At 45.6% G+C, this 24,271-nt stretch overlaps 1 protein-coding gene across 1 annotated transcript in view; it reads right to left on the bottom strand.

Annotated features, from left to right (window-relative positions):
• Window positions 1-3,178: 3,178 nt before the first annotated feature.
• galnt9 (polypeptide N-acetylgalactosaminyltransferase 9) overlaps window positions 3,179-24,271 on the bottom strand; it is a 274,221-nt gene continuing 253,128 nt past the window's right edge. Inside the window, exons 10-11 of the mRNA XM_048556262.2 lie at window positions 8,567-8,734; window positions 3,179-6,188 (exon numbers count right to left, since the gene is read on the bottom strand). Coding sequence (XP_048412219.1) covers window positions 6,042-6,188; window positions 8,567-8,734 — 315 coding nt within the window. The 3' untranslated portion in view covers window positions 3,179-6,041. The remainder of the gene's footprint in view (window positions 6,189-8,566; window positions 8,735-24,271) is intronic.

The following is a 24,271-nucleotide window of genomic DNA, read 5'->3' as shown; positions in this document are numbered from 1 at the left end:
CTGTGCGAATCAAATGTGTCACACACATACGGAGTTATATCATCTCTGTCTAGCTCTGAGATGTTACTATACAACACACATCTCAGCGTCCACACTGCTTACCCATTCCATGCCTTGTGTAAATCTCCGGAGTATCCCAGAATTCTTCTTTTGGTTCCTTCTTCCGCACACTTGGAGAGACTGAAGAAGCTGGGATTGTTCACCTTACTGCACATAAGGTTCAGGGGATTTTAACACAAATCACGAGGGATAAGTTAGGAGGAAGTCCCACTGACAAGAAGCATTTCCAACTGAAGGAGACACATTTAACAATAAACAAAAGAACAGAGGATTTATTTTATATTCCATGAGTCACAATCCCTAGCGAGCTGTCAGAAATGGCAGTGGAAGCAGATTCAACAGGAGCCATTAAAAAGGGATATATGCTTAAAGTGGGAAGAAAGTACAAAGTTACGGGGAAAGAACAGGCAGGTGGGTCTAATTGGATAGCTCCTTCAAAGAGCTAACAGTCATGATTGCTCTGCTCTGCGCTGTGAGATTCTCGGGTTCTGTGTGTTATCTATCATCTCAAATCATCCTGGTGACTCCTGCGGGTTTGTACAGCTCGGAGCACTCCTACCATCTCACTCTGATCCCTCCAACAGAAACATCTTCCCTGCACCCAGACTGTTGGCACTTGAGTTGGGAGACCCAGAATCAATAATCAATTAATAATAATGCAGTCATACATGATTCCTTTTGGGGATTTACTGAACCCAGTCTACCCTGAATGAGGATAGAAAGTGGATTTTGCTGCCTCGGGGAATGATTGGTACAAAGACCAGACAGAGGTGGAAGGAGAATCCAGATATAAATGGGGGAGAAAGGGATAGAAGGAAATGGTGGGAGCTGGCTCATATAGAACATAATAACTAGGACAGACCTTTAGGAAGATTAGCCTTAAAATCTATGCAATTAAATATAATGCTTTTGAAACTACTTCCACCATCTTTTCAAGCAGAACATTCTAGATCGTGGAGGAGGCAGGCTGCATTGAAAATGTCACTGGACTAGTAATCAAGAACACCAGGCTAACACTCCAAGAATGTAGATTTGAATCTCACCAAAGCAGATGGTAAAAGTTTGAATTCAATTAAGCAGCAATTTTTCCTAATGGTGACTATTGCTGATTGTAATAAAGACCTCATCTGGCTCACCACTTATCCTTTAAGGAGGGAAATCCGTCATCTTTACCTGGTCTGGCCTACATGTGACTCCAGGGCCACAGGACCTGGATTTTGGCAATTAAGGATCTCATGAAGAAGCAAAAATGAAAGATCTTCCAGAATCTCAATGAAAAGAAATTTCTTATCGATACAAAACTACACTTGATATAACTTTTCATCAAGTTTTCAAAATGAGCAAATGAAACACTCTTCACTCTCTTGTAAACATCTCGATAATCAGTCAATGCAATCCCTGTGTGTCCCGTTGGTGGACCTGAACCCTGTGCTGTGCTAATCCAATGGACAAACAGTTTGTTCCCAAGGAAACACAAGGCTACACATCACTGCCGTGGTCAGCTCACTTGAAGGGAATAAACAGCCTGTGTCATACCTCAGAACAAAACCATTAAAGTCTCATGATACAGCAGCAGAATTATGCCATTTGGCCCATTGAGTCTGCTCAGCCACGTGATCACGGCTGGCATGTTTCTCAACCCCATTCTCCACCCTTCTCCCTGTAACCCTTGATCCCCTTAGCAATCAAACATCTATCTCTATCTTAAATACACTCAATGACTTGGTCTCCATATCCCTCTGCAGCGAAGAGTTTCACAGATTAACCACCCTCTAGCGGTAGAAATTCATCATCAGCAACAAAGACTCGGGATCTTAGTTCGAGGATTGAGAATCACTTGCATGATTTGAGAAAAATAGATCTGTGGATGGGTTTTAACCTCGGTACTGTCATGAGGGCTTTCTGTCAGCTGTTGTGTGCGATGGGAAAGAAAATGAAGAAAGGGATCTGAGCTGAGAGAGAGAGAGAGAGGGAGAAAGGGAGCGAGAGAGAGAGGGAGAGATTATGTGCCTGAAGGAAATGACACTGATGTTACAACAGAAGTGAGTCCTTAGTTAGAAGGTGGAGCATTTTATTAAGATCCTGATGGAAGATCCAAAAAGAAGTGTAGGAGTGTTAAAGAACAGAGACTTCTCTTCATTCAACCCCTCTCTCCCCTGTGGAGTTTACACATTCTCCCTGTGTCTGCGTGGGTTTCCTCCGGGGGCTCCGGTTTCCTCCCACAGTCCAAACATGTGCAGGCTAAGTGGATTGGCCATGGGAAATTGCCCGTAGTGTTCAGGGGTGTGTGGGTTATAGGGGGGTGGGTCTGGGTGGGATGCTCCAAGGGTCAGTGTGGGCTTGTTGGGCCGAAGGGCCTGTTTCCACACCGTAGGGAATCTAATCTAATCTATTTCTCTCTTTGCCTTCCCTTTCTTCACCCTCCTCCCCTCTCAGCATCTAATGCTGTGCTTTGTTTGATATTTTCCATGTGGTAGTAATGATTTTGCTCTTCCCAAATTGTTGACTTTATTTTGACTAATTAAGTTCTTTGGAAGGCTTCCAAACCACGAGGCAGCCTGTCATGCTGTTCCTTCGATGCCAGATAAATCAATCAACTGTACAACTCCGAACATGACAAAAATTTTGCTCCAATCTGTTGATGGCTCAGATTTAGGTAGAAAGTGGAACGGCAAATCCACAGAGGGCGCTGATTTCCAACGGAAGGTCACAGAAAACTTAAAAGGATTACCACCAAAGTGTTAGGAGGGTATAACTGCACCTCCCAGTCGCAAACCATTTCCACTTCCCCTCCCATTCTTTAGATGACATGTCCACCCTGGGCCTCCTGCAGTGCCACAATGATGCCACCCGAAGGTTGCAGGAACAGCAACTCATATTCCGCTTGGGAACCCGGCAGCCCAATGGTATCAATGTGGACTTCACAAGCTTCAAAATCTCCCCTTCCCCCACTGCATCCCAAAACCAGCCCTGTTCTTCCCCTCCCCCCACTGCATCACAAAACCAGCCCAGCTCTTCCCCTCCACCCACTGCATCCCAAAACCAGCCCTGTTCTTCCCCTCCCCCCACTGCAACACAAAAGCAGCCCAGCTCGTCCCCTCCCCCCACTCCATCCCAAAACCAGCCCAGCCTGTCCTCGCTTCCCTAACCTGTTCTTCCTTTCACCCATCTCTTCCTCCCACCTCAAGCCGCACCTCCATTTGCTACCTACTAACCTCATCCCGCCTCCTTGACCTGTCCGTCTTCCCTGGACTGACCTATCCCCTCCCTACCTCCCCACCTATACTCTCCTCTCCACCTATCTTCTTTACTCTCCATCTTCGGTCCACCTCCCCCTCTCTCCCCATTTATTCCAGTTCCCTCTCTCCATCCCCCTTTTCTGATGAAGGGTCTAGGCCCGAAACGTCTGCTTTTGTGCTCCTGAGATGCTGCTTGGCCTGATGTGTTCATCCAGCTCCACACTTTGTTATCTCGGATTCTCCAGCATCTGCAGTTCCCATTATCACTTAAAGTCATGTTGGCAGGAATGCAATTACAACTTTAAATGAGGACTGATTGTACTGGGGGGAATGGGGGTGTGTGGTGCTTCATAGATGAAACTTTAAACCCAGTCCTCTTTAGTGATGGCGTTCTTGGGTTGCAATCAAAGGAGATGAAGGAAGTTCTCCTCAGTATCCTGTCTGATAGCTGGGAGGCTGGTGTGTGCTTCATTGGCAACAGCCATCTCAACAGAAAGTTGGCTTTCCTTCTCATGGGTGTTCGTGATCGTTTGTGTCAAGGATAAGTTCAGAGGTGACCTCTGTTCCGTGGTTGATAATGTGGCAAAGTCAGACAAGTTAATCATTCTCAACGACTTCAATGGGATGGTTGGGCTATCATCAGGCATGAAAAGGGGCGATCACAATAAGTGAGGTAACAGAAATTATCTCTTCTTGCTGGAGGTGAGCTGTTAACCAACTGTCATTTGCCTCTTGGATCACAATGTCTTGGATGAACTCCCATTATTCTGTACATGAGCATCTCGTCAACAGTATCATCCTGAGAAAGAATGTGTAATGTCAGCCAAATGTGGGCCTGAGTGATGGACCAATCACTGTAATATTTTAAAGCTAAAGCTCAAGATCCATCCCCCTTGATGGCCCCAAAGGCATAAAGGTGAAGATGTATCTCAGTGTCTCAAAGTTGACGTGGGCACTCATGAAGAAAACACTCAGAGGAACTTAAAGCAAAACCAGACTTTCACTGCACTGACTGGGTGACCTTCAGGAACACAGTGAATCCATTGGTCGAGGGATCTTGGTCCCAGCTCCTGTAAACATTTGAGTTGTGGGAAGTAGCATTACCTCTGCAAGGTTCTCCTGAATGTCAGGTCGTCCCTATCCAAGCATGAAGGTGTCTGAAACACTCACAGCACTGTCCAAGCTCAGAAAGACGTAAAACACTTATTGCATCAGAAATCAGACCAATCTCCACCACACACACACCACAGAGATCAGAAGGAAATCTATGATGCTGAGAAAGCAGCCTGTGGAGCCAGATCATTGGGATTGTCACCAATCCTACCCAAACCCCCAGAGACAGCCCCGTAACTGGATACCTCCACACTAGGCATCCCATAACAGGTGGTTGCCAGGTTCTCCACGCTGGAGATCCAATTAGAGGAACCTCAGCAATGTCCGGCCACCAGGAGAGGTGTCCGGGCAGGTGAGCACCCCTCTGCAGATCTATTCGTGGATGGGGCTACAGTCTGTTTGTCCACTACACTACATTGGACAAACAGGCAGAAAGCTAGCCACCAGGATACGTAAACATCAACTAGCCACAAAAAGACATGATCCACCATCACTAGTATGCTTACAAACAGATGAGGAAGGATACCACTTTGATTGGGACAACACATCCATCCTAGGACAAGCCAAACAGAGACACGCACGAGAATTCCTAGAAGCATGGCATTCCAACCGGAACTCCATCAACAAACACATTGATTTGGAGCCCATCTACCACCTTCTGAGAAAAAGAATAGGAAATGACATCACCAACCCAAGGAAACCTAAACACATAAATAGAAAGCGGGCCATAACACCAGCGCTTCACCGGAGGCTCACTGATGATGTTACCTAGAATGGTGACAAAATGTCTAAAAACGAACCTTCCAGCTCAGCGAGCAAACTCACATCCAGAACCTCAACCTGAGCTACAAATCTTCTCAAAACTCGCTAGGGGCTACAGTCTATCATTACCCTGCAGGCCCCACTAATGGGGAACACAGCTCTGTCATTCTGATGGACATCTGCCAGGAGGCAGTGATGATGGAGCGAGGTGGGCTAGCATAGCCTCAAGGTGGAGCCTTTGCTAGACTAATAGACTAACTATCCACCTCCCGGTTCACAGTTGTCCCAGGGACATATCCCCTGGGGAATCATGTCAGGAGGTTAACACAGTGCTGTATCTGCTATCTCCCTGTCCCCCAGCCCAGGACTCCTACCTGTTTACTGGGAAAATATAGCCCATTGTGCGCTAATTTACAAACCTCATGATCGGATGTGTGAGCATTCTTAACAACCTGTTCATCTTTCCAACACTGGTGTTTACTGATCCCCCTGGTTTCCACTGCTCCTGCCTCCTCTTTTCAAATGGTAGCTTTTAGTCTTGTAACATTCTAATTCTGTTTTAATGTTGTTATTTACAGTTTTCTGTTCCAATATAATAACCGAAACATGCTTAAGGGGCGGGTTTCCAGTCGAGAAGTTTATAAGTGAGAAAAGGCACATCATTATTGTTCATTTAATTCCGTGCAGTGGTCAATAATTTTCAAATTAGAGTATTGACTGAAAGTGTCCCTTCATCAAGAATGACTGGGTGGTCCCCCCCTGTGTACCCCACAACGTCTCACGGCTGCTTGGTTACACATTACAATGTCACGTGGAAGTAGATATACAAAGATACACTGGGATGCAGCAAATAAATCCCATCAGCACTCAGTGCTTGATGTGTTTGATCCAGTTTCTGATTATCCACTTTTGCCCAGAGCATTTCTGCAGTGATAATCGCAGGCCAAAGTTAGCATCCTTGGTCATTTCCACCTCCAAGCAATGTCCTGTGTCCCTGTTAATAATCGGGCCATTCTGCAAAAGAAAGTCAATGTGCATTACCAAATCACACACTTTATACACACACACACACACACACACACACACACACACACACACACACACACACACACACACACACACACACACACACACACACACACACACACACACACACACACACACACACACACACACGTACTTACTGTTCCCAGCATGATAAATAAAGACGAAATTATTTCTTGAAAGGTATGTTGGCATTTATAGCCACAGAGAGATTCAGATTTACATAGCACCTTTCACAACATTACAAAGCACTTCACAGCCAGTGGAAATATTCATAATCAACCTGTTAAGGGGCATTCTGACACATCTCTGGAGCAAGGGAGATTTGAACCTGACCATCTTAGCTCAGACTTAGGGACACCATCATGGTGCTACAAGAGCCTTTTTAGCACCTGGTATTCCCAAGCAGTCTCCCATCCAAGTGCTAACCAGGCCCGACCCTGCTCAGCTTCTGGGATCAGACAAGCTTAGGCATTTTCAGTCTAGTTTGGTCAAAGTGTAATAGGGAACGAGGACGCAAAGCTAAATCCCACTACCAGCACCATAGCAATCAGCAGGTCACTGTGATAAAGATTGTGTAAGACACAGATGACAGCTCCTCAGCTGTTGTTGTAAACGCTGAACACCCAGCGTGCATCAAGCCTCTGCATTAATGCAGAAGCAAAATACTGCAGCTGTGGTCGATCGGAAATAAAAATCAGAAAACTTTGGAAACACTCAAGGGAGACAGGCTGGATTGGTAAGGCGAGAAAAACTTCTGATAAAAGGCTGTGGACCAGGGCCTTAAACTCTGTTCTACTCTTTGCAGACACTGCCAGACCTGCTGAGTATCTCCAATGTTTCCTGTCCCACTGACCATCCCATTCGTAAACAGGACCTCCCGTCAGTGTGCAGCGCTTCCTCGACATGGGCATTTAAAGCTGAGATCATTGTGGGTGCGGGGACATTGTCATCAGTCCCTTTCCCTTTCTGTTTCTAACCTACTGTTGAGGTTATCATGAAAGTCTCTCCTTCTGACCCTCTCCCTTGCCTGAGATGCACCAACCCTCAGATTAAACCACCTCCAGTCATCTTTCTCTCTCTCTCTCTCTCTAATGCGAGAGCAGCCATACTATCGAGTCTTAACAAGAAGATGCTCTGATCTTGACAAGATGTAGTCTACTGCAAGATATCAAACAGGTACAAGTTTTGTTAACAAAACCAACATTACTGCTGAAACTGTGAGGTGATATCAGAGTCACTGGGCTAGTAATGCAGAGACCCAGGAAATGACCTGAAGGAAGACTTTCGTGATACAATAGTGCTGTCCCAACCTCTGAGCTAGGAGGCCCAGGTTCAAGTCTCTCACCTGCTCCAGAGCTGTGTCATGACATCCCTGAATAGGCTGATAGAAAATACCTGTGAGGGGCCCTAGTGAGGAGTCTGCATGGCAGGGGAATTAAGTTTAAGACCTGCGAGGTTAGACCCTGGTTAGACCACACTTGGAATATTGTGTTCGGTTCTGGTCACCTCCTTATAGGAAAGATGTGGAAGCTTTGGACAGGGTGCAGAGGAGATTTACCAGGATGCTGCCTGGACTGGAGGACAGGTCTTATGAGGAAAGGTTGAGGGAGGTAGGGCTTCTTTCATTGGAGTGAAGAAGGATGAGAGGTAACTTGATAGAGGTGTACAAGATGATGAGACGCATAGATAGAGCAGAAAGTCAGAAACTTTTTCCCAGGGTGGAAATGACTATCACGAGGGGGCATAATTTTAAAGTGATTGGAGGAAGGTATAGGGGAGATGTCAGAGGTCGGTTCTTTACACAGAGAGTGGTGGGTGTGTGGAATGTGCTGCCGGCAGTAGTAGCGAAGTGAGATACTTTCAAGACATTTAATTGACTCTTGGATAAGCACATTGGAGGATAGGAAAGAATAGGGTATGCAGGGTAGTTTGATCTGGTAGGATAATAGGTCAGCACAACATTGTGGGCCGAAGAGCCTGTACTGTGCGGTACTGTTCTTAAATAGGGAATTTTTGCAGGGCTGTGGAGAAAGAATGAGGCAGGGTGGGGGAGGAACTTGGCAATTAAATCGGCATGATATGTTTGTGGGGTATTGTCCCAACAACCTGAATATCAAGCTCGATTCCATATCTCAGCCACCAAATGGTCAAACCTAAGTCCTCTATTGATTCTCAATACATCTGGTTAAGTACCTCACTCCCAGACCCATAACAGTCCAGGGCTGGAACCACCTTTCAGTTATCCTTTCCCGTCTGAGGAACATCTCATGTTGCTGAATAGTTTCCAATTATTCCATCATTCCCTCTCCTTTGGGTCTGCCAAGGAGCCAACAGAACAACATTACCTGTGTGAAGTCCCAGAGTTTCTGGTTTGCTCTGGGCACCTCGTCGCATTTTCTGAGACTTGGGGATTTGATTCTTCTGTCGTCGACTAAACATTTGGTGTCAGGCAGGAAATTTGTTGATCCTAGGGGTCCAAGTTGCAGAAGCCCCTCAGTGGTGTAACGGACCAGCTGGGGAAATAAAGAAGTCAGCCAACCATTAACCTTAACACTGCTGTTAGCTTTGAACATAAACTATCATATAAAGATGCAAATTATTAAGGCCCACTCTGATCACAAGAAGTTGGTGACTCGGTGGGCGGGGGGGGGGGGGGGGGGGGGGGGGGGGGGGGGGTTGGTGGTGGGGTGGTAACGGCTTTATGTACGAGCCAGGAGCTGGGGATTGGGTGTCCCATTCCAGGGATTTCAACACTGAATCTCGATTGGCCCTTCCAGGGTCACATTTGCAGGGTGCTGCGATGTCGGAGGTGCTGACTGAGATATTAAACTGAGGCCCCATGCTCTCAGTGGGGCCAATGCACAAGATCCTGTAGTCAACATATAGACAAATGCAGGGTGGTGTTCATTCCAACCTCATCATCGATATTTATCCCTCAGCCAAAACTGTTCAAAATAAACTTGGCCAGTACCACAGTGCCGTCTGTGGGATCTTGCTGTGTGAAAATTTTCCACTGTGTTTCCTGCATTACAACAGTGACCACACCTCAGAAGGCAACTCCTTGGAGGGAAACCCAAGGTGGTGAAAGTCACTATGGAAATGCACATTCTCTCTTTGTCTCAGCCTTGAGAAGGTGTGCAGAGTTCAAGCCCCATAGCTTTGGCTGACACTCCAGGGTAGTACCATGGAAAACTGCACTTCTGTGAGCTGTGAGGTTAGACCCAGGTTCCCCCTCCCCACGCCGCTTGTCAGAGCGTAAACATCGATGGCCTGAGAATAACTGCTCCTGGTGACACCCCTGTAATTGCTACTTCAAAAAGCTCGCACAGCCGGTTTGTAACATCAGCAGTGTGGGTTCAATTCCCAAGCCGGCTGAGGTTATCCCTCCCCCTGCCTGAGATCTGCTGACGCTCAGGTTAAACCAGCCCCAGTCATCTCTTTCTGTCTGTAATGGCAACTTTACTGTCATTGAAGGAAATTTGCAGTCCTTACCCACTTATGTGTGACTCCAGACACACAGCAATGTGGCCGACTCCTAACTGCTGTCTCAGTGATAATTCAGTTCAATTCAAAGCTACTGTAAGTTTACATCAGTCCCACTTTCCTGCACTAGGCCCATATCCTTCAAGTGCTTATTCAAGTTCTTTTTAAAGGTTGCGAGGTTTCCCACCTTGACCACCCTCCTAAGCAGTACATTCCAGAACCCCACCACCCTCGGGGTGCATCTCCTCTAAACATCCAGCCTTTCACTTTAAAATAGAACATAGAACACAGAACATAGAAAAGTACAGCACAGTACAGGCCCTTTGGCCCACGATGTTGTGCCGTGGAATAATCCTAATCCAAAAATAAAATAACCTAACTACATTCCCCTTAATTCACTGCTGTCCATGTGCATGTCCAGCAGTCGCTTAAATGTCACTAATGACTCTGCTTCCACGACTACCACTGGCAAACTATTCCATGCGCTCACAACTCTCTGGGTGAAGAACTTCCCTCTGACGTCTCCTCTATACCTTCCTCCTAACACCTTAAAACTATGAGCCCTCGTGGCAGTCAATCCTGCCCTGGGGAAAAGTCTCTGGCTATCGACTCTATCCATGCCTCTCATTACCTTGTACACCTCGATCAGGTCACCTCTCTTCCTCCTTCTCTCCAGAGAGAAAAGTCTGAGCTCAGTCAACCTCTCCTCGTAAGACAAGTCTTCCAGTCCAGGCAGCATCCTGGTAAACCTCCTTTGCACCCTCTCCAAAGCCTCCACATCTTTCCTATAATAGGGCGACCAGAACTGGACACAATATTCCAAGTGTGGTCTCACCAGGGTTTTGTAGAGCTGCAGCATAACCTCGCGGCTTTTAAACTCGATCCCCCTGTTAATGAAAGCCAAAACACCATATGCTTTCTTAACAACCTTATCCACCTGGGTGGCAACTTTGAGGGAGCTATGCATTTGAACACCAAGATCCCGCTGTTCCTCCACACTGCCGAGAATCCTGCCTTTAATCCTATATTCAGCATTTAAGTTCGACCTTCCAAAATGCATCACTTCACATTTATCCAGGTTGAACTCCATCTGCCATTTCTCAGCCCAGCTCTGCATTCTGTCAATGTCTCGCTGAAGCCTGCAATAGCCCTCGATACTATCAACGGCACCTCCAACCTTTGTGTCATCAGCAAACATACTAACCCACCCCTCAACCTCCCCATCCAAGTCATTTATAAAAACCATAAAAAGCAGAGGCCGAAGAACAGACCCCTGCAGGATACCACTCAGCACTGACCTCCAGGCAGAATACTTACCACCTACAACCACTCTCTGCCTCCTGTGAGCCAACCAATTCTGAATCCAGACAGTCAAATCACCCAGTATCCCATACCTCGTGACTTTATGAATGAGCCTGCCGTGGGGAACCTTACCAAATGCCTTGCTAAAGTCCATGATGCCTCTTGTTGCTGATCCTTCAGCCAAGAGAATAGCTGCCTTCGATCCACCCTGCACCACGTCCCTCATAACCTCCATCAGGTCCCCCACCCCAAGCCTTCTCCCCTCCAAAGAAAACAACCCGAGATTATCCAGCCTCCCTCCATTGCTGAAACGCTCCGTCCCAGGCAACATCCTCACTCTAGTTTGAAGTTTGTCTCCCCTCTTATTCTGGATCGCCCCGAGCAATATCATTTCTTTGGATCATCTTAAAACATTTTAATTAGATAATGGTCAGTGGAAATCAGACTAATTCACTGTCTGAAACACTTTAAGATATACAGAATGATAAAGTGGTTAAATAAATGCAATTGTTAGTATGGTAAAAGACATCCGTCACTGCAATGTTATGGTCTTGGATCTGTCACTTTTGAGCAGGCTAAGACTAACACAGTCATCTCTGAGAGAGGCAATTCCCAGTAATTCCTTCCACTTCAATAAAATGTCAGCACTCTTAATGAATGCTGCATGTCAAGGACAGGATGAAGTCAGTTTAGTGATGCCCTAAAACACTTCCAGGAATAAATATGGGAGGCAGTAAATTGCCCTGAACTGAGGGAGGAAGTGTTCAAACTGTGAGAGCGAAGTCGCCAAAGGACAGAGGCCTGTGAAGCCGAAAGTGTAGCGAGTGAAATGATAATGGGGGGCGGGGAAGCATCATTTACTAGCTCTATGTTGAAGTCACTGGCCACTATGAAGTTTGCTTTAGTGACTAGATTTAAAATCTTCCCACCCTTGTCCCATCCCTCCAACAACACCTTTCTCCTTCTATCCATCCCGTATTCCACCTTGCACCTTCTCCTTATTGCCCCACCCTATCCCTCTTCCCAAACTTCGCTTCCACCAATTATATTTTCCTTACACCCCCACCTCTCCCCTGCCCCTGCGTCCTTCTCCCTTTTGAGGATTTACAGTGGAATTGTGGTGAGTCAACCTCAGATGATCCTGAACACTCAGTTGTAGGCCATTGCTGTTAGCAGAACAGGAGATCACGTGGAAGGAAGCCTGTGATAAAGTGAAGCTCTAGATTGGTAATGAAAACAGAAGTGGCTGGAGAAGCTCAGAAGGTCTGGCACCATCTGTGAAGGGAAAAACAGAGTTACCGTTTCGGGTCCAGTGAACCAGTTCTGAGGAAGGATTACCGAACCCGAAATGTTAACTCTGTTTTCTCCTTCACAGATGCTGCCAGACCTGCCGAGCTTTTCCAGCAAATTTGTTTTTGATCCTGAATAGACTACTTCTTTGCCTTATGTAATTGTGAATTTAAATTACACCATCTGTCACTGTAGGATTCGAACCCATGTCCCCTGATCATTAACTCAAGGTTCATGATTGTCAATCCAGAGCCATAACCAGCTCCCCTTTTACCAGATTGTTCTTCAAAGTTTGAAGATGAAACACGCGATGGTGGACAGTTGAAACAAGGCACTTGTCACTGGTGTGCTCTACACCATGCAGATGGTCCCAGAAACACTGCCGCTCTTTGTGATAGACGAGTCTGAGAAGCCACATTTTTTTGCGTATGGCAAGAGACTTCTAACTAATCATAAATCTAACAAAACCACCTCGATGTCCTTGCAGCACTTCTGAGGTGTGGATCAGGAAAGCAGGCAAAGTAACTCAATGGAAGAAAAGGAAGGCGACCACAATGATAACCCTGAAGAGTTGCCTGCTCACTCATCCTGAACAAAGTCCATGGAGATGCTCAGGATTTCAAACTACAGGACAAAAACGTGGAAAATATGTTTGACAGCTTGACGACATGGTGGATTCATCTGATGATAGCATGGTCTGCAGAAAAGGGTTATGGCCAGAGCTCACTCCTAATGTCTTTCAATGCCTTTTACTGTAAAAGGTCTCATCATTGTAAACAAATTGAAAAATAAAGTCATTTTTCCTGCATTGTTAAGTTTCCATTTATTTTTCTCCAGCATGGACTTATTGTGATTTTACTGTATTTTTCTCTCTGCCTCTTCCTCCCTTCCCCCTTCCCTCTTCCTCCCTTCAATCTTCCCTCTTTCTCCCTTCCCTCTTCCTCCCTTCCCTCTACCGCCCTTTCCCCTTCCCTCTTCCTCCCTTCAATCTTCCTCCCTTCTCTCTTCCTCCCTTCCCTCTACCTCCCTTCCCCTTTCCCTCTTCCTCCCTTCCCTCTCCTTCCCCACCTCTCTCCTTCTTTCTCCTTCTCCTTTTTTCCAACTCTCTGTCTCCTGTTATGATCCTAGCTCATATTATTACTGTTCAAGTCAGATCCTAGACAAAAATCTGGCTTGATAGATCACTTTTATTTTGATTTTTGGTTTTAATGTTATGATCTCACACAGAAGCATAAACACACAATTTTGAGGATTTGGTATGAACAATAAAACAGTTGTTTATATCACAAAATAAATGGAGATGGAATAGAAGAGACTACATTATGGGTCCAAATCTTGCATTTAAAGAGTTCTAAAAAACATGATCCAAATATAAACCAAAAGAACTGTGGACACTGTAAATCAGGAACAAAAACAAAGTTGCTGGAAAAGCTCAGCAGTCTGGCAGCGTCTGTGAATGAAAAACCAGAGTTAACCTTTCAGGTTCAGTGGCCTGAGGCCGGGGCCGGTTCTGGGTCTCTGGACCCAAAACGTTAACTCTGTTTTCTCCTCCACAGATGCTGCCACACCTGCTGAGCTTTTCCAGCAACTTTGTTTTTGATCCAAATATAATCCCATTAATACTAAAATCATTCCATTACAGATTCCAAAGCATCTCTTTATAATATTCACATTGAAGAGAATCTCTTTCTTGATGACCTCAATAGGCTGTACATTATCTGTGACTTTAACTCCTGACCTGGAGAATCTGAAAGCCTCTGCCCGAAGCCTTCATACTTTGAGCTTAAATCTTCTCAGCTTCAAATAACCTCTTCAAGATTTTATCAAAACACCCCTGATCTGGAGCTATTACTCAACACCTTACTCTGAAGTAATTTTTCTGACAAACCTTAACTATTCTCCCTTTATCATAAGCAAATGCTTTGCACATCCATCTTCAGCTAAGAATCCAGCATAACTCCCCAAACTGAAATGAAAACTGAAATTGTTCTTTCCCAGCTTTGCATGTTTCCCACCACGCTTAAAACAAAGTTCAGATTCTTCCGATAGTAGGCTTAATGAACAATACTGTGTACTTTGTTCACTTGTAAATAAAAACCTATGAGTTCCTAGAGGCTGTCTCTCTTAACCTGTTCTAAAGGAAATCGCTATGGCTACAGAAATACTTAGAAGCTCATCATTAAACCCCATCAGACACACAGAAATCCCACATGCCACTGTTCGATATTCAAAATCACAAACTCAGTAATAAATTATATTAAAATGTACATAAATCACATACGCTACATCACATTCCCCACCCTTTCTCTTAAAAAAAAACAAGTGTGGAAACAGGCCCTTCAGGCTAACCAGTCCACACTGACTGTCAGAGCATCCCACCCAGAACCATCCCTCTATAACCCACCTAAGTTACACATCCCTGAACACCACAGGCAATTTAGCATGGCCAAACCACCTAACCTGCACATCTTTGGACTGTGGGAGGAAACCAGAGCACCTGGAGGAAACCCACATAGACAGGGGGAGAATGTGTAAACTCCACACAACAGTCGCCTGAGGGTGGAATCAAACCCAGGTCCCTGTGAGGCAGCAGTGCTAACCACTGAGCCACCATGCCACCCTTGCCTGACTTCACTGTGGTACATCTGCAGTCACAACCCATGACCAGCAGGGAGCTCCCTGGAGGAAGAGTCCATCCAGAGAGTCAGCACACACTTGAAAATGAGTGCTAGATAACAAAGTGTGGAGCTGGATGAACACAGCAGGCCAAGCAGCATCTCAGGAGCACAAAAGCTGACGTTTCGGGCCTAGACCCTTCATCAGAGAGGGGGATGGGGAGAGGGAACTGGAATAAATAGGGAGAGAGGGGGAGGCGGAACAAAGATGGAGAGAAAACAAGACAGGTAGAGAGGAGAGTATAGGTGGGGAGGTAGGGAGGGGATAGGTCAGTCCAGGGAAGATGGACAGGTCAAGGAGGTGGGATGAGGTGGTAGGTAGGAAATGGAGGTGTGGCTTGAGGTGGGAGGAAGGGATGGGTGAGAGGAAGAACGGGTTAGGGGGGCAGAGACAGGCTGGGCTGGTTTTGTGATGCAGTGGGGGGAGGGGAAGAACTGGGCTAAGTTCTGGCCCAGTTCTTCCCCTCCCCCCACTACAGCACAAAACCAGACCAGTTTGTCTCCTCCCCCCACTCCATCCCAAAACCAGCCCAGCCCGTCTCTGCTTCCCTAACCTGTTCTTCCTCTCGCCCATCCCCTCCTCCCAACTCAAGCCGCACCTCCATTTCCTTACCTACCACCTCATCCTGCCTCCATGACCTGTCCATCTTACCTGGGCTGACCTATCCCCTCCCTACCTCCTCACCTATACTCTCCTCTCTACCTATCTTGTTTTCTCTCCACCTTCGGTCCGCCTCCCCCTCTCTCCCTATTTATTCCAGTTCCGTCTCCCCATCCCCCTCTCTGATGAAGGGTCCAGGCCCGAAACATCAGCTTTTGTGCTCCTGAGATGCTGCTTGGCCTGCTGTGTTCATCCAGCTCCACACTTTGTTATCTTGGATTCTCCAGCATCTGCAGTTCCCATTATCACTGAAAATGAGTGCTGACTCTTTCCCTCTTCCCACCTTTGTTCACCCTCTGTCCTTTATCCTCTGCTTCTTTCCTTTCCTCATCTATCTTTCAATATACTTCTCTCATCCCTCCAAACTCCCACCTTCTGCCCGTGCCCTGGTATGTTCTCTGACCCAGCTCAGTGTTTCCTCAGATTATCCAAGAGGTGAAACCATTGTTCCTTGTTGAACCAGTTACACAGTTTGTGAATGTTGGAATAGACATTTCTGCAGTGAATGCTGAACTGGATCCATATTTTAGCAGGCAGTGTTGTGCAAATGCTTGTGTATGAACAAGTTGATCAACATAGATTTCAATAACCAAATGAACAGAAGTTTCTAGAGATGTGAGAAAAACAACACATCTTTTTAAAAAATGTCTTGTGAATTTTCTCTGGGCCCTCACTCGTAGCAATGTTCAGGAGACTGTTATGCGGTCCATCCAGGCACTCCAAACTAGAACACAAGCCCCCTTCAACTTGTTTATTCATGGGATATAGGCATCACTGGCCAGGCAGCATATATTGCTCAGCCCTAATTGCCCAGAGGGCAGTTAAGAGTAAAGCACATTGCTGAGGATCTGGAGTCACATGTAGGCCAGACCAGGTAAGGATGGCAGTTTCCTTCCCTAAAAGACATTAGTGAACCGGATGGATTTTCCCTCCAATCAGCAACAATTGAACTCTTAATTGCAGATTTTTATTGAATTGAAATTCCTCCGTATGCCATAGCAGGATGTGAACCCAGGCCCCCGGAACATTACCTGGGTCCCTGAATTAGTAGTCTAGCATTAATACCACAAGACCGTTGCCTCCTTTTTCCAAAGCTTGGGCCTGATGTCATACAGATCTACAACACAGAAAAAGGCCCTTTGGCCCATTGTCTCCATATTGATCAACAACAATGACCTAACTATTCTAATTGTGGCATCTTACAGCCTCCCTCCACTATCCATCTCCATGAGAGATGGAGTGTTGACATAATTAAAGGAAATTATAAACAAAATGCCTTTGGGCCAGCAGGTGAAGGAGGGGATGGCCATTCCCTCACAGCAGCTTTGCACAGTGCGTTCAGGCAGATCATTCCAGCAATTACTAAAGCAAAGGAACATCATATCTGAAGTCACAGTCAACAGACAGCAAGCACTGGCTGAGAAAACACATTGAATTAATTGAGCCGGAAAGGAGGTGCTTGTTTGGAATGAAATATCTCAGTAAATCTGCAGACTGTAAATCGACAGCGTCAAGTTATCTTCAGATATCTCACATTCTGCTCTCTCAATTTCTCTGCTTCAGCCTTTCATTCCTTGTCTGAAAATTCCATGCTCTAATTGCTGAGCAAATAACCACCTTGTGTGCTAAACTCAATCAATTGTCACGGCTGCCTTCAATTCCCACTTTACGTAGAACATAGAACATAGAAAAGTACAGCACAGTACAGGCCCTTCGGCCCACAATGCTGTGCCGTGGAATAATCCTAATCCAAAAATAAAATAACCCAACCTACATTCCCCTCAATTCACTGCTGTCCATGTGCATGTCCAGCAGTCACTTAAATGTCACTAATGACTCCGCTTACACGACTACCACTGGTAAACTATTCCATGTGCTCACAACTCTCTGGGTGAAGAACCTCCCTCTGACGTCTCCTCCATACCTTCCTCCTGACACCTTAAAACTATGAGCCCTCGTGGCAGTCAATCCTGCCCTGGGGAAAAGTCTCTGGCTATCGACTCTATCCATGCCTCTCATTACCTTGTACACCTCGATCAGGTCACCTCTCTTCCTCCTTCTCTCCAGACAGAAAAGTCTGAGCTCAGTCAACCTCTCCTCGCAAGACAAGCCCTCCTGTCCAGGCAGCATCCTGGTAAACCTCCTTTGCACCCTCTCCAAAATCTCCACATCTTTCCTATAATAGGACGACCAGAACTGGACGCAATATTCCAAGTGTGGTCTCACCAGGGTTTTGTAGAGCTGCAGCATAACTCCGCGGCTCTTAAACTCAATCCCCCTGTTAATGAAAGCCAAAACACCATGTGCTTTCTTAACAACCTTATCCACCTGGGTGGCAACTTTGAGGGAATTTCATTGCAATGTATTTCTATAAGATCTGTGCAAAGTACATTGACCTCAATCTCACAATTAATGTCATAAATACTACATTTATTTGCGGTGCACGGTTCCTTGGTTCACTAGTCCAGTGTTCCTCCCTCACTTTCTGCTTTCACTTTTCTTTCCGCCTTATACCACTCCCTTGCTTCATTGTATAGCTCCTGCTGCCTCCCTGCCTTCACTCATAGAGCTGCGCAGAGGCTAATCTCCAGCTAATGTAGTCAGCACATTGTGGGTACAAGTCACTCCTAAGACCAGGGCAGAGGGTTCTAACTCGATACCACTCATCACTGGCGCTGGAATGAAACATCTCAGTAAACCTGCAGACAGTAAATTGACAATGTCAAGTCATCTTCAGATATCTCACATTCTGCTCTCTGAAATTCTCTGCTTCAGCCTTTCGTTCCTGGTCTGAAAATACCAAGCTCTAATTGCTGAGCAAGTAACCACCTTGTGTGCTAAACACAATCAATTGTCACGGCTGGTGCTGCTCATTCAAAGGAGCCATCTTCTTGGTGGGACATTACAATGAGACCTTTACAGTCCTCTCAGGGCAGTGTAAAAGCTCATATACCGCTATTTCAAAGAGGAGTAGGAAAATTCACCCTGTGCAATACTTATCCCTCAATCTGTATTGCTAGTTTAACTGGTCATTACTGCATTTCCATTTGTGGAATCTTGCTGTGCACAAATTGGTTGCCGTGGTTCCCATATTGCTGTACACTTCAAGAAGTATCACCTTTATTGCACTTTGGGACATCTCAGGTTCATGAAAGGCTCTATATACACTTAGGTCTTCCTTTGTTTCTTATCTGTTCTCACCCTCTCTGGAGCCACTGGGCTGTTGAAGGGAGAAATGACTGACACAGCTCACAATTGGCAGTTCTGAACCTTTGGAATTCCCCTCCTCAAAAGGCAGTGGGTGCAGAATCTCTAAATATTTTTAAGGCAGGTAGAGCTGCAGATAGATTCTGGATGACCAAGGGGATGAAAGATTATCAGGACATGCAGGTTAAAATCAGACCAGCCATGATCTTATTGAATGGCACAAGCCTGGAAGTGCTGAGTGGCTTCCTCTTGTTCCTTGACTGTTTGTTTGCATATCTGGTTCCTGTTTTGGACTGTACACAGGGCACACACTCCACCAGACTCTTTTCAAGTCTATTCTGGCATTCTCCACTCTGCTGTATCTATAAGACCATAAGACATAGGAGTGGAAGTAAGGCCATTCAGCCCATCAAGTCCACTCCGCCATTTAAATCATGGCTGATGAGCATTTCAACTCCACTTCCCTGCACTCTCCCTGTAGCCCTTGATTCCTTCTGAGATCAAGAATTTGTCGATCTCTGCCTTGAAGGCATCTAATGTCTGGGCCTCCACTGCACTCCGTGGCAATGAATTCCACAAGCTCACCACTCTCTGGCTGAAGAAATGTCATCTCACTTCAGTTTTAAATTTACCCCCTCTAATTCTAAGGCTGTGCCCACGGGTCCTAGTCTCCCCGCCTAAGAGAAACAACTTCCTAGTGTCCTCCCCTTCTAAACCATACATTATCTTGTAAGTTTCTATTAGATCTCCCCTCAACCTTCTAAACTCTAATGAGTACAATCCCAGGATTCTTAGCCATTCATCATACATTAAACCTACCATTCCAGGGATCATCCGTGTGAATCTCCGCTGGACACGCTCCAGGGCTAGTATATCCTTCCTGAGGTCTGGGGCCCAAAATTGGACACCTCCCATCACCTCACCTCCCCGCACTGTCTGACCCATTCTATTCTCCCATTCTGCACAGAAGTTTTCATCTTTCTTTTCAAATCTCTGCTCAGCTTCCTCCTCTCTCTCTCTGTAATCTCCTTCAGCCATGTAACTCTCCTAGATATCAGTGCTCATTCAATTCTGACCTCTTGAGGATACTCAGTTTCCATTCCTCCCCCTTTAGTGGTCATCCCTCTCCATACCTAGGCTCTAAATCTGGAATTGCTTTCCCTGAAACTTTTATTCCTCGTGTAAGAGGTTCCTCAAAGTCAATCTGAATGTTGACTCAGCTGACATGCCCTTTCTTGGTTCATTATTACATTGTGTTCCTTAAAGATCTTACAATGCACTTTGGGCACATTTAAACTGGGTTCAAAGTGCTGTATGACTGCAATCGCATTGATTAGGCTCCATCTGGGAAATACTGAACTTTCGGTGAAGTCCTTCATCTATTTATACAACGGGGACAAAGGTATGTCGTTTTAGAGCAACTACTGATGAGTAACATAGGAATCACGGTCAGGCTACCATCTTGTTTCACAGTTGCATTTTTGTTAAAAGGAATTGAATATTGAATTAACCATTCTAGAAGGATATCTAATTCAGATCCATCTTCCTTCTGAACTAATTAGAACGCTGATAAATCACCAAACTATTGAAAGCTTTTATAGTTCCACAGCTCTTTAGTTTGATTGGATTTTAGGCAACCTCAGTAGAATGGATATTGTTAATGTTTTCAAGCACAAATCAAGAGTGAAGCTGGCCTCCGGTTAATTAAAACCGGTCCCATTTACTTTGACTGATGCTGGGGTTTAAATGAGCCTGAGTCAATGATTTCAAGCACCAGGAACTAAGCTTTAAATCTGCCTATTTCCCAACCAACTGCTTGACAAGGAACTATCCGAAAACCTCAGCTTCAGTCACCCAATTGATAGACTCGCAGGTGTCAGGAGCCTTACTTGTTGTGGGCTATTCTTCGTTATAGAATTAATAGCAATTTCAGTGCACGCACCTCAACGCAGACCCCCAAGCCAATGTTCCACTGCAGTACTGAGGAGCTGCAGCTCTGTTGGTGTCAGCATCTTTGAGGTCTACACTAAATCAAAGTTTTGTTTCAAAGAAGGGAGCTGGAGATCTCCACACCATCCAAGCCCATATTTAGCCCACAGACCTCATTCCTTACAATAAAATCTGATGCTTTGATCACTGTATGTGGGAGCCCATTGTGCACAATTTAATTGTGCTTCCTCCAGTACAGCAGTGACAGCATCACTTCATCGGATACATCCTGAGAAGGGTCTATTGGAATGCAAGCCCTTCCTATTTTCTGAAGAGTCCAGAGGGATCCTGCTCCATACAGAGAAACGCATGCTTCTGTTGACTGGAAATGTCCATCTACACCATCTGAGATACCTTGGGCAGATTCAATGCCACCAATCCTTCTTTCTGGTGCTAGTGTCTGACTTATATATACCATGTAGGGAAGGAGCCCGCATTGAGAAACAGTGTGCATTCATTATATCAGAAGAAAAAAACAGAAATTGCTGGAAAAGCTCAGCAGCTCTGGCAGCATCTGTGGAGAGAAATCAGTTAATATTTCAGGTGGAGTGTCCCTTCCTCAGAGCCGACAGCAGTTTTTGTTTTCGTTTCAAATTTACAGCACCTGCAGTTCTTTTGGTCTTTATTGGCATTTATTATATAGTACTTATTAGCGAATGACATTCCGTCTGTGACAGGTTTCGGGTTCAGGTACAGCTGAGATACAGGTTCGTCTCTTCTCATCCCCGGTTGGAGGGGTTCATGTGCAGAGGTTAAACAGGGTGGGACCCCACTCACTGAGAGCTGTGCAAGCAAAGTCCTCGCATATATTTAAGGCTGAGGCAGATGGTTTTTTTGAACATTCAGGGAATCAACAGTTACAAGGAAAGGGCAGGAAAATGGATGTGATCAGGCATGATCCTATTGAATGATGGAACACGCCTGGGAGGCTGTTCCTGTTCCTATTCCTTATGGTCAATGGAGACATCAGGTGCAACTTAATTCACATTACCACAGGCTACTCACACTAATCTCTCAGACAAGAACTGAGTGAGACTGTGTGGACATTGTAAAGATACTGCTCGCAGGACGAGTGCCTCAGAGGAATTCCCTCCCTTAGGGCATTGCCTATAGCACATGGACTGCAGCAGTTTAAGGAGGCAGCTCACCATCACCTACTCAAGGAGCAAACAGGGACGGGGAATAAAGGCTGTGCCCAGCCAGTGATGCTCACACCCCATAAAAAACCCTTGTGATGACAATTAACGCCTTTCACATAACAACTTTATACAACAGATCCAACATTCATTCTCTTTATCTCTCTGCATTACTGCCGGACCTGCTGAGTATGCCCAGCACTCTCATTTTTAATTTCAGATTTTCAGTATCGGTGCGTGTTATTTCAACACTTGGGTGATTTTGCAGTGTTCCTCTCTCCAAGGCCAATATGTCGTTTAAAAATAACAAGGATATTTAAAAAACGAGACTGCAGTCTTTTCCTACAACTACCTATTAATAAGTGGCAATTGCAACATCTGATGGGATGGCTTTGATATCCAATCAAACGACTGAGGGAACAAACATAACTCACTATTCAGATAGTATCAGAGATAATGGGAACTGCAGATGCTGGAGAATCCAAGATAACAAAGTGTGGAGCTGGATGAACACAGCAGGCCAAGCAGCATCTCAGGAGCACAAAAGCTGACGTTTCGGACCAAGGCCCTTCATCAGATGAATGAAGGGTCTAGGCCCGAAACGTCAGCTTTTGTGCTCCTGAGATGCTGCTTGGCCTGCTGTGTTCATCCAGCTCCACACTTTGTTATCTATGACAGATACAATTCACATCTTTGCCAGATCATCAACAGGTAAGTAAACATTGGACCCCGGCAGACAATACCAAGCTCAAGCCATTCAAAGGCTGTTGTGGATTTTAACTGAAGACCTGAGTAGAAATCTGTGTGACAACAATTAAAATGCACAGTCTGGGGTTGTCACTGCTGTTCAGAGATGATGCAGGCAGATCCAGCTACCTGGAAAAATGAGAGGAAACAGAGAGTCATAAAGCTGTACAGCACAGAAACAGACTCGTCCGTCCAACCTGTCCATGGTGACCAGATTTCCCAAATTTATCCAGTCCCATTTGCCAGAATTTGGCCTATATCCCTCTCCATGTACCCATCCAGATGCCTTTTAAATGGTGTAACTGTACCAGCCCCCACCACTTCCTCTGGCAGCTCATTCCATACATGCACCACCCTCTGTGAGAAAAAGTTACTCCTTAGGCCCCTTTTAAATCTTTCCCCTCTCACCTTAAACCTATGCCCCTTGGGTTTTGGGCTCCCCTACCCTAGGGAAAAGACCTTGACTATTCACACTATCCACACCCCTCATGATTTTATAAACCTCTATAAGGTCACCCCTCAGCCTCTGACGCTCCAGGGAAAATAGCCTCAGCCTATTCCGCCTCTCCCTATAGCTCAAGCCCTTCAAACCTGGCAACATCCCTTTAAATTGTTTCTGAGCCCTTTCAAATTTTACCAAATCTTTCCGATAGCAGGGTGACCAGAACTGAACACAATATTCCAAAAGTGACTGCGACATGGCCTCCCAACTCCTATAATCAATGCACCGCCCAAATGGGAGGTGGAGGTAGAAATGTACAAAAAGAGAATTTGCAAAACATTTGAAAAAAGTGTAGAACTGCCAGCGAAGGGCAGGGCGAAGTGGGATTAATTGGATCCTTTCAGAGGCCCTACACAGGAGCAATGGGCTGACTGGCCCGTCCTGTGCTGTATCATTGTGTATGAACAGTGCACAGACCACAGTTTGAACAATGCAGCAAACAGAAAGTCAGCAAGTCCCATTCATCCCCATCAGTATGCTGCACACATTTTGAATAGCAAACTCTGCCCAAGTTTAAACAAATCATTTCAGTAAGCCTGACTTCAATCTGTCAATGTTGTTAAAACTGTTGTCCCAGATTAACATTCACACTTGTGGTACAATGTCAACTAATTGGATAAGACAATGTGACTGGAGTTAATTAGATGCTCACCAGTAATTGAGTCCTTTGGTATTTTTAGCCTTTAGTTTAAAATATTCACTGAAACATCGAATTTAAATTTGTATTTCGTAAAGTGACATTAACTTTTAGGGTGTTGGAGAATTCAGATCTCCGAATAAGTCACATGTGTACAGTTCCCTAACTTCACAGAGACGGGGCTGCCCTGGGAGACTCTACATCAGGGGACACTGCTGGGGTAGGAAGGTGGAGTGCATCAGTGCTGGGCATTGAGGGCAGTAACCTGGGGCATGGGGGGGACAAGGACAAAGAATTCCATATACGGAAGGGGCGGGTGTGAGGGAGAATGTGTAGTGCATGAGATCACATGGGATACTATGGCAGGGCGGTTGGGGTAGAGAGGTTATTGGTGGCTATCATGACTGTGGCCTTTACAAGG

This window comes from Stegostoma tigrinum, chromosome 26, assembly GCF_030684315.1.
Source record: "Stegostoma tigrinum isolate sSteTig4 chromosome 26, sSteTig4.hap1, whole genome shotgun sequence".
In the NCBI taxonomy this organism is placed as follows: Eukaryota; Metazoa; Chordata; class Chondrichthyes; order Orectolobiformes; family Stegostomatidae; genus Stegostoma; species Stegostoma tigrinum.
This window is presented reverse-complemented; position numbering and strand designations above follow the sequence as displayed.